At 37.7% G+C, this 12,067-nt stretch overlaps 1 protein-coding gene across 18 annotated transcripts in view; it reads right to left on the minus strand.

The window, feature by feature from the left end:
- The window catches only part of LOC129771859 (serine/threonine-protein kinase mig-15), a 184,028-nt gene that overhangs the window by 59,574 nt on the left and 112,387 nt on the right, over positions 1 to 12,067 (minus strand). For all 18 annotated transcript variants that reach the window (XM_055775954.1, XM_055775955.1, XM_055775958.1 and 15 more), the window contains one exon: positions 1,607 to 2,294. In XM_055775954.1, coding sequence (XP_055631929.1) covers positions 1,607 to 2,294 — 688 coding nt within the window. The remainder of the gene's footprint in view (positions 1 to 1,606; positions 2,295 to 12,067) is intronic.

The following is a 12,067-nucleotide window of genomic DNA, read 5'->3' on the forward strand; positions in this document are numbered from 1 at the left end:
CGATTTTTGGGAAAACAAAAACAGCATTTTCAATCAAACAATCCCCATTATAATTTAATTTTATATCCATAGTTCTGTTTCACAATCTTTCGCCATCTTTCACACAGCTTAAATATTCTATCCTCCCTGAACATGTTTGCTTCCTCGTCGAAAACTGCTGCGAGCCATACATGTGAGAAACAGGTTGCTTGGTAGAAGCTCATAATACAGAATCCATTCCAAACCCCACCAGAAACAGAGTATATCTTCCTTCGGGCGAAGACCGGATATGTAAAAGAATTAATAAGCATGGTATAAATCCTCGCATTAGCGGAAATGCTGGCGTGTCACCTGACTTTTTGTTCGTTTATATTTTTTTCCGGAAACCTACAGCATCACTAAAGTCAATTGCAGAGAAATCCATATTCAAATTTTCACTGAATTCATCACTCATGCTCGTGACAAAGGGCACAGTAAATGGCGAGATCTACAAATCTGAGTGCCTCGAGAAGCGCCTTTTGCCGTTCTTGCAGCAGCACTACGAAGCTCCGATATTTTGGCCAGATTTGGTATCATGCCACTATCCTAAAAGTGTCCTGGAGTGGTATGAGGCCAATTCTGTCCATTTTGTTCCAAAGGACATGAACCCGCCAAACTGTCCGGAGCTGCGCCCGGTGGAGCAGTACTGGGCAATAATGAAGCGGGAACTTCGGAAGAGCAAGAAGACAGTCAAAGACGAGAAGGACATGTTAAGAAAATGCAAAAAAAACTGAGAAGCTGGTACCGGATGACACTGTAAAGACTTTGATGGACGGCATCAAGCGAAAATGCGTTCAATTTTACACTCAAGGCTCCATCGATTAACTTTTCTTTTGATTTTTGAAGTAAATATATGTATAAAACTACCCTAAAAATTTGGTTTGATTCTAAACATTATAAGAAAATTGGCATGACATTTTCGGTGTCGCAATAATTTCGTGTTCGCCCTTTACATACACATCATCCTCAATGAAGCAATGTTTTTCCTCAAACTTAACTTCATAAATTCGTCAGACAATCTGACATCATAAAATTTTTCTAGCATTTTCTAGCAGAGATAAAACAAGATAAGTACAGCTTTGCGTCTAGAGAATTTAACTTAAAGTAAGATATATATACAAGTGCGAACCGGAGAAATATCTTGACAGAAAACTTTGGCATGGAAACCAGTATATTTATTACGAATAATGTGAAGAGTACAAAAATCAGGAAAAATCATGATCAATTCAGAAAAATCAGGATAAATTGAGTGTTCGTCAGGATATCAGGGAGCGTGGGAGGGAGTCTGGGTAATCCTGAAAAATCAGGAAGGTTGGCATCTCTGGTGTTGACTGTAAGGACGTGGCCGGCCTCGTTATTGGCCATTTAAAGCTCGAATCACCGAAAATTGCACAACGAGAATGATTTGCTAGTCCCAAGCGCCATTCTGTGTGTTTTTTGTGCAATTTGGTTGGTTCAGATCAATCACAGAGGGCAACTACGAATTGTACAGTCTACCCAAGCTCAAGCTCAAGCTCATAGAAAGAGCAAAAACATATGGAACGTACGACACCTCATTTTATCTGATTGCTATCATCGTTAAACTTACCTAGCACCGTGTCGATAAATCCGTGGAACTTTTTGGACCACTTCTTGGACTTCAGACGGGGTGGCGGATTGCGGGGAATGAGAAACAGGGCACGCATGGGATGCAGGTCACACAGCGGGGGTTGTGATTCGGCCATTTCGAGCGCGGTGATACCCAGTGACCACAGGTCGGACCGATTGTCGTAGGTGGCATCCCGGTTTTCGTCACACGCGATCACCTCCGGTGCCATCCAGTATGGCGTGCCGATAAATGTGTTCCGCCGGCCGATGGTTTTGTCCAGCTGGGCCGATACACCGAAATCCACCAACTTGACCTCAGCGTTGTCCGTCAGCAGCACGTTCTGACCCTTGATATCACGATGTATCACCTTGTTCGTGTGGAGGTAACTCAACCCTCGCAGGATCTCCCGACAAATGTACGCGATCCATTCCTCTTTCAGGCTCTGGCCCTTCGTCGATTTGACCAGGTCTGTGACTGAACCGGCTCCGCAGTATTCCATCACCAGCCACAGCTGGTCGTCCTTGCCGGCCGAGGTTTTCTTGATAAATGCACCATAGTACGTGGCGATGTTTCGGTGGTTGGAGTACTTTTTGAGCACATTGATTTCCAGTTTAATTTCCTCTTCCTCCTCCTCGGTGACGTCCATCACCTTAATGGCAGCGAGTTGTCCAGTCTTTGTGTGGCGACCCTACGGATGGACAAGAGAAGAGTGATATTTATAATGAGTGTTTATATCGATGTTTATGATGTTTATGTTTATGCTGATATAGACGAATTTTGAGCCATCGGATTGACAACACTCTCTCAGATTTAATTAAAAAAAAATTATAACAAAATTCTACAAATCCTAAAAAATATTCGAAAAACGGTTTCAATAACTGTAATTCCATTTCGTCAAAACGTTCATTTTTAAAATGGCTCAGAAATGGTGAGCAATATACAAGGGAAAATCGCTACATCGCAAAATGTTTTTTTTTTATAACAGCAACTTTTTTATGACCAAACTAAAGCTAAAAAGAGCATTTTTAATGAAAGAATTCAGACAATTTTCCAAATGTCACTCATAGAACGCATTTTTGTATGATATGATTTTTCTGAGTTATATATTTCTTCAATATCTATAATCTTTCATCATAAGGGGGGTGAGAATACTAACTTTCAAATCGTTAGTCCAACGATCAATAGCATAAACTTAGAACTCTTTGCACACTAATTGTGATGGTGATGCAGTCGAGGAGTGTTGTTTGGTGATTAGGCAGCTATGAGTGAGATAGAAAATTCGAAGACAGCCCGATGTAGTTCGATTGATTCGTCGCAAGGTAGTGATATGTCTGCTAAACCGTTCCAAATCCAACGAGTATTTTTGGTCCAACAAACAGAATACATAGAAGACTATTTTAGAGTCCCAGCTTAAGCTCGGAAGTCTATCGACTTCCTCATCACCGACTAACTAGATTAACCTTCAACCCAGCAAAAGGAGACTTAATGAGCCTGAAGTAGAATTAGGCTTGGGTTTGCTCAGCTGCTTGAACTCGGAAATGATAGCATCGTGGCCGGGGATCTGATAAAGCGGGAATTTCCCTTGTAAATTCGTGGCTAATACTGACATAGGTATTGGGTTCAATTCCCGATCGGTCTGGGGGCTTCCTGGGTTGGAAATACTCTCGACATGCCATGGAATAAATGATAATTTAAGTAGTTCTATAGTAGTCTGAACCGTGTATTTGGCAAAATATACGAAAAGCTTCCATATGCTTTCATTTAAATGTGTCTCCTGTTTCGCTCGCTCATATTGGCTCTAGCATATGTATTATACAAATGATATACATGTATTGGGGAGTAGAACATTTTCTGTTATTTTTCAACTCATTTGACGTAATAAATCGGGATGCCATAACATGTGCTAAAAATTAACTTTGGGTATAGAAGCTAATGGTTTTTAATGGATGCGGATTTCAAGGTTTTAATGGAGGTTTAAGATTGGAGGTTTGAAAAAGGCGTTGACCTCAACACTGAAGATAGGACATAATATTTATGAAGAAGGAACGAATATTTTTGTATTCATATCATTGAAAGTTCGATGGAAGCCTTTATACCTCTCGTTACATAGTTTGTTGAAGTATACTCGCGAGTAAACAGCCACTTATTGACATGTCTGTTCTCGATTGATTTGACTGACAATAGACGAGCAATGAATTACAATGCATTAAAAAATTCTAAGTAACGTTGCTGGCGTTTAAATAATATCGATTTCTATAGAGTGACCTGTAATCAGAGATGCCAACCAAATTTTTTAAAAAGCTGGAAAAACCTGAAACAAATGGAACAAGCAAGAAGAATCATTTTTTGACGTGGGACTACGTCTAACCGGAGTATATGGGGCTGAAATGAAAACCTAAACACAGAATATGCCGGAAAAAATGAAGGATTTTGAATGTTTATAACTCGCACATTTCGAAAGATGTTTGCATCAATTGATAGGAAATATTTCTACGCGTCTATCACAATTAATAAAACGTTATTTTTTCATGAGATAAACAATTGAATAACTGTAAAATGTCAAGCGTTATCTAAACGCCCTAACCGCCAAGTTTTGATTGGTCCGATTCGCGGCTTCCCCAACACAGACTTCTAAATCAAGGGAAATGTGGGAATCCGCTTTGTAAATACATGCAAGTAGGGGGTATTTTTGTTCCCACTGAGCTGCGCTTCCCTAACACGGACTTCTAAATCAATGTGCCTGGGGGAATCCGCTTTGCAAATACATGCAAATAGGGGGTACAGGGTAACTTCAATATAACGTACATTTCACTTTTAAAATTGTACGTTGTATCAAATTGTACGTTATATCGGAGCATAATAAAGAACTCATAAAAGTAGCTTATAGTACATTATTGTGTTGCTGTTTGGGTAAGGTTAAAGATAACATTCGGCTAGAAGACGAAGTCAGCCTTTCTCATGATGTTTCCCTTCGTACTGTTGGTTGAAGATTGATTCATTTAGAATCCGGAATACAAAAAAAAACAAGTTGTATTTTGGGATTGGTTGATTGGTACAAAACATGTTTTAGTTTCAAAATACAGATAATTTGTAAAATACAATGATCGTTTGACAATTCTTCCCTTTACATATTTTGGCTGTTCTAGGCATCATAGAAAAGGGTAAAAGGACGGTCATCAGATTTACTTGTAAAGAAGAACATAATCTATTACAATGCATGAATTGTTTCAACATGCACCCAAAATTGATTTTTAGCTCATGTTTTGTCATCCCAATTTATGACATTAAACGAGACATAACATAACAGAAAATGTCATGAATCACATATACTGGTAAGCATTTGTATAATATACATGGTACAGCAATATAAGATTAATACGAGCGAGCGAAACAAAAGACAAATAAGCTTTCCGCATGCTTTGCCACATACACGGCCCAGACCGAGATAGATATTGTTCTAATTCAAGCGCTCCTTTTTTACTCTTAGAAAACACTTCCCAACTTCATTTTATTATCAGGTGCAATATTATCACGTATTTGCTGAATAACTTCTTAAGCATCATTAGCCATGTGGATAGCGTGGTCGTGTAAATTAGTTTTGCATTCCAGCCGGCCTAGGTTCGATCCCCATTGACGTCGTATGGACTTTTTTTTTTGACATAATCCCAAATGAAATGAGAAAACAGAAATAGATATCTGCACGCATACATACGAACCATTTTCAAGCTTTTAAAATAGCTCATTATTTGCGCATTTGATTTTCTAGCACACGGAATGGCATCATTTCTGCTAAAGATGACATGAGTGCGTGGCAAGTCGAAGGAAATTTCTCTGACGAAAAATCCCCCGGCCAGAACGGGAATCGAACCCGAACACCCGGCATAATAATGTGAGACGCTAACCACTCGACCACGGGTGCATCCTTTTCTTTATGCATGTCTACCAAATACTTAAACCTAGAATTTCTCGCATAGTTTTTGATTTGGTTCTACTTCTCAATTCTGTTTTGTTCAAATTGTATTCTGAAAACAATTGTTCAACGGTTGCTGATGAATGCGGCAGAATCAAGAATGTTAGAATAATTTTTCTCAATTTGGGAAAAATAAAATTGATATAGTTACTTTTTACCTCAATATTACCTCAAAAGAAAGAAAAAATATTTGGAAGATTTTGTAGAAGGGGAACAATTGACATATGCTTCCTTTCCATGACATTAGTTGGATCAATCGTCATGTTGATGATCAAAGTATCATTGAAATTGGCATTAAGATTAGGCGTTGTGTGATATTTTAATCATAAATCATTTTCATCATAAATTTTGTTGTATACAAGAGCGAATTCAATTCGGTGAACCCCCTGGCACAGCAAAATTTGCTGTATAGGTCGAATCATTTGGTTTCCGAACTAGACTCACCTATACATAAACATGGAAATCGAAGCAGGAAAGGAAAGGGACAGAAAAGAGAAAAACAATAAACACAAGGGAAAGTATTGTGACTATTGAGGATAAAATTTCAAGAGAGGACAGAAAAGGTTTTTTTGGAGGCACCCATTATCCAAAAAGAATCCCGATCATTACAATCAAGGAAGCCAAGGAAGTCAAACCAATTATTTAAACCCAAAACCTATTCCCAAACTATTGTAAAATATTGTACATATTTGTAGTTTATATTGTGAATAAATTAAAGTTGTGTAATTGGCGTTTAAACTCAGTGAAGTGTATTTCAATATTAAATTACCATCCGAGTGATCGCGAGGGAGGAACCAGTCCACAGGGCAAGGGCCCTATACCTAGAAGGAACAAATTTCATAATAGTTTTTAGACAAAACTAAAATTTAGTCAAACTTATGTTGATTTAAGTGCGAAACTTAATTCTAATAATATTCCTAAATGTAAGCCCTAGGTTCTGTTTAGAGTATGAGATTATGAGACTTCATTACTCATTCTCCAACAAAATCACAAACGACGTTTGGAGAACCGAAGTGAATAAGAGCCGAGTCACTCTAATTTGTGTTTTCTCAAAGAAAAGTTATAATAATAATTTTATACTCATCGAATGGGTGAAAACTGTCTGTTTCTACGTTAACTTAACAAAAAAAAGTCATAGATCGTAGATTAGAGAATAAAACTGCAGAAAAATGATTCACTGCTAATTGTCTACAGAAGTCATTCGATGGAAATATTTACAAACCTAAACAAAACAATCCACAGTTGTGTTCAAGTAAGTGAATTTCCCACCATTAGGGCATAATAGGAAAATCAACAACCAGATCGATGAAAGTGCAAGTTAAGTCCGATCATTAACTGCAGTAGCGATTCAAACGAAAACAGCGGTAAGTTTGGGCGCACTTTATTATTATCATCAGTATGCTATAATTATACCATTGACTAAATGTGAATTAAAAGTTTCACTTTCCCCCGCACTAAATTAGCCCATTCATCCAATTCGTTAGGGAAGCATTAGTAATCCACCGCCACACAATGGTGAGGAAAGGGTTGAAAGATTTGCCCGCCCTCACTGATTTCCTCGGTTTGTGGTATGCGCCGAGGGTGGAGACGAAAGCGAGCGTTCAGCTGCTCTGATATGAGCTAACGTAACCGATGCACTTGAAAAGGTGCGACCGAAATCAATGCTCGATGCTAGCATAAAGACAATGAACGTGGGACACAAAACAACATGAATTCACGTTGCTGTTTTTAGATTAGTTTTCGTTCTGTCTTACTGATCGATTTAGGCTTAAATCTAGTTTGGCCAGATTTCTAATTTTGCAGCCTCAAAAGTGATGATACGAACACGATGTTTCAGCTGCGAAAGGATCCAAAAATAACCCAACGAAAAGATGATGTCGAAAACTCTACCGTTTCATGCTGCCACGCCTGCATGTGAGTTTCCGTGGTGTAGTGGTTATCACATCCGCCTAACACGCGGAAGGCCCCCGGTTCGATCCCGGGCGGAAACAATTCCTTTTGCCGCGTTATTTCCCTTTTTACTGATTACATCCGGTAGCGGGCGTCATAGCTTCGCAGCTAAACTTATCACCACCGACCGATTTATTCGTCTAGACTACATCGTCACCACCGCAGAGGGTGTGTGTGTGTGTGTGTGCACGAAGGTTTGCTTATGGTGTCCGCAGGGACTGTTAGAAGAGACACCACCAGCAAAAAGAGCTGTCCTTTACGTTGAGATATTGGTTGGCGACGAAAAACTATGCAGACACACTGATGGTGAATAGTTTAAAAATTGATGATTCCTCCTTCTATACACACCCAAGTATTTCTGCACCATAACATAACAGACGGTTAGATTTCAAACAGCCAAAGAATTTATTTGCGATCCTCGCTATGGGAGAAAGAAGATTTGAAACTGTTTTAAAAATTCACAACGACTTCCTACTGTGGGAACGACACTCGGGAATGTCGCTAGCTGGATGTCACTGATGGTAGGGTATAATTGGATTTCAGTAAAAATGAGAGTGAGTTAGAAAGGCAAGAATGAATATTGAAAAACCAATTCGTTCGTCGAGAGATTGGAAAAGAATAAAAAGAAAGTGATACATAGAAAAAACAAATTCGACAATCGAGAAAAAGAACAACAGAGATAATAACAATAAATATCAGTCAATCGAATATTATTATGTTTAAACATTGATTCGAATCTAGGAATAGGATAAAATAACGATAAAAAACATAAGAGAATACTCAACAGACATTGTTTAAGCTGTGGCATGTTCTGAGCATGAAAAACAAACAAATTGTTTCAACTCATTTTTGACAAAATCAAAACGAACTAAAAATAGCCAACGACATGATTTACTGTTTATACAGTATATCTACAGTAACCTATATAGGACATATAATGAATGAAATAGTGTCTGATGGATGCAAATATCAAAACGCCCACTATGAAAAATAACATTTTTCAATTAGAACTCTATATAGTTTATTTAAAGCACTGACGCCACTTTAGTATTACTATCGACCAGTTCAGCACACGAGTGATTGAAAAAAAAACTTCAAAAGAAATTGTTTCCGCCCGGGATCGAACCGGGGGCCTTCCGCGTGTTAGGCGGATGTGATAACCACTACACCACGGAAACTCACATATTAAAAATACAGCGAGCAACCATGGAATATACGACGCCTGTCGTCTTTTTCAGTTTATTTTTGGTGACTTTTGAGATTTACGCACTCTTGTATGCTCTACCAAAAATATAAGGTTGGGAACACTTCATGATATTTCGCTCTAAAAATCTTTGCTGTTTTTATTTTGTCAATTCTGTTGTGAGTTACAGAGTGTTAGCCTCTTAGCCTACGACATAGTTTCCAAATGAGCGGACCAAATACAAACACTTCAACGAGTCATTCATATTGTAATTTCACGCATTAATGGTAATTTCACTACCCTGCTCAGCATTCTAGCGCCCTATGAAATGAAAGTGCACCACGAGTGAGACTCGATGTTTTAGGTGAAAAGGCTACCAAATGGCATTTGGAAAATGCAACAATGAATAGTGGAAGTAAATAATCAAAAGGTAAATTCTACTGTTCTTCTTCGATAAATACGAAAATACACGTCAGGGAGCTGTATTTATAAATTGTGTTTATAACCCCGATACTGTAACCGCTAATTACATATAATCACTAGCTGACTCGCCAAACGTTATTCTGCCATATAAATTAGTTCTAGTGGATATGTTGGCTGTTAAATAATAAAAAAACATACGTATTGTAAGTGTGTTTACATATTTTAACGATCTTTAAAACTTATCGAATGTGATCGATACAGAACGAATGAAACGATTTGAATAGTATTTTGAAACAACATCCCACATTTTAAAATGTGTTTGATGTTTATGCTGTCGCAAATGGCAGTGCGCATTGTCATTCAATAAACAAATGAGAAACGTTCGTGACACTTGTGTTTGATATACCGAGAAATTAGGATTAGGTCTACCAAGACGATGACTACCGAAAAAATAGAAAAAAAAACAAATTATTTCTATTCTAAATTCAATGTAATACTCTTCTTAAGAGTTAAATGTAATCAGAGAAAGTAATATATTTTTGTCGACGAATAGAAAAATGAAATAAAGAAAATCAAATATTTTTAGTTCGATTGCTGTCTCGTTGTTGAAAATTCCGTGATTTCCGTTTTGAAGATGGACGGCTAGACCGATATCTGCTGGATTCCGTTCATGAATTGAGAAACCAAAGATATGCCAGACAACTTCATTGGAGCTGTTTTACCGATCACTTTGATAGCGTTTTGTTTCGATGTGGTCATTCAATTGAGGAGTATTCACATCGGTATTCTGAATTTGAAACGCAGTTATATTGCTTCATTTATTCATGCACTTAAAATTTATTGTTCTTTACCGTACTGCAGAACTCATAATTGATATGAGCATTGAATGTTTTGTCAGCTGAGTCGAATATGGAACTATCTAACCATTATCAAAACCAATGTTTGTGTTGTGGATTTATGTGAATGGCTGCCCGCCGTTTTCAGTATTTCTTCGCTGATATATTGGACAACCGCCTATGCTTGCGCTCATGTCGTTGGTGAAATCTTAAGGAAAACGCTTATATACAATTTACCATTCGTTCATCTAAGTGTCAATAAATGTCGAATTAATTCTCAATTCGATTTCAATTTAAATAATTCGAAGCTCAATGTCGTATGTGTCGAATTGTTTGCAAGGTAGCCACATTTGTCCGGTTGGATTTGAATCGAACGGATTACTGAATTGAATATTACAATCCAGGTTCGCGTAATTCTGACTCGATAAAATTTCAGAATACGGATGAGTAGTTGATATGGATCTGGAATTTTCGAGGAAATCACACTATCAAATTGGTAATCCTCGTTTTTATCATTTAACCGAATACATCCAGCAACTTGTGTACCGAATATGTTTAATGTTGTAATGAAGTTCTTTGAAGAACTTGAGGAACTGGAAATAATAATAGAAAGGTATTCTGTTGAGAAGAGCGCACAGCAGAAATAAAAAGCGGATATAAGTGTATATTTAGTTGCATTCATTTGTATCTGCTCCCGTGTGCATTGGCCCTGTCGCGACGCAACAATCACCCAATATTTTAATGTTATGATAGACGATTGTTTGGTGGTGCAAATTATGCAGCCGCGATAATAAATATAAACAAAGAGGAAGGTAGCAAAAGAGAAATATTTGCGCTAGGGTATGAATAATGGATCTCTTCTGAGGCAAATATTCAGACTTTTTCTTTATTCACAGCATTTAACATCGCTTGTTTTTCGTCATCATCAGGGTTTCGTTGGTGCCTTTAACATTGCATCAATGCATCGAACTGACGCTATGGCGAAGCAGGCGTTGAGGTTGTGCGTCACATAATTATTTGAGGAATAACAAGCTAACCATAGTGAATTGGAGGTTATTAAGATTAACAGAAAGAATTTATTTCGTTTATTTAGTCACCAAGAAAGTAAATGTCGTTCTAGAATTTTGTATGTGATTGGGTTCCGCTTGTCAGTAGCAAAACTTTCTCCACTAAGGATAACAGCCGCGCTTATCTCGAGCATGAGAAAGTAATGCAACTTTTTTCGAGGCCAATAATATTAACAGAAGCGTATCTATTTAGAATAGCGCTTAGTCACTTCGTGGCACCTATGTATGACTCTGTATGCATGATATGTTAAACGCTTGTTTGGTGCTAGTTGGTTTTCGTTGTACGAACGATTTCTGGAGGTGCTATTCCATTCAGACAATACTACATAACATGCAGCATGATATTTTATACTTAAAAATATTGCCATCGTTGTTGTTTCCATTCGGTGCCAAAGATTGATGTAGTTATGAGATGTTGCAACAAGTATATAAGCGCCTCTAGCCGAGTGTATGTCAATTGCGAAAAAGGCCACCGGAATAGCGTTCGAGGTAAATTTTCAATGCATTGACATGAAACGTAGTGCGATATGCGATAAGCTTGTGTATTGTTCTGCGAGGGCAAGAATGAATCATCAATCAACTATCGTGAACTGATTCTACAGTAAAAGAAAACCATTTCAGTGCGAACAAACCATTCTACTAAAGAGTTATTTCTAAAATTTCACAGCATTCTAAAATAATATCCGAAGTTATTAACAAGCGACTTAAATAAAATAACAGCGTAGTTCTACGTCAACAATGTGGGCACAACCTCCTATAATTTCTTTCTATGGTCGAACTATTTGACAAAATAGCGAAGAGTTGTTAAACAATACATTTTTAGCTAAGTATATTTTATTCTTATCCGATATTTTTTCACGAAATTACGGCCTTCTGAAGACCACTACATTTTCTGAGACTATCCACCGATAATGTAAAGATGACAAAACAGCAACTTTCCTTAATTCAGCAGCCATATAATATAATGACTGTCACACAGCCATGCCATCTCAACTTATCGCGCGCGCAAAAGAAAACATTCGAACCCAATTA

The sequence above is a fragment of the Toxorhynchites rutilus genome, chromosome 2 (assembly GCF_029784135.1).
Source record: "Toxorhynchites rutilus septentrionalis strain SRP chromosome 2, ASM2978413v1, whole genome shotgun sequence".
Taxonomy (NCBI): Eukaryota; Metazoa; Arthropoda; class Insecta; order Diptera; family Culicidae; genus Toxorhynchites; species Toxorhynchites rutilus.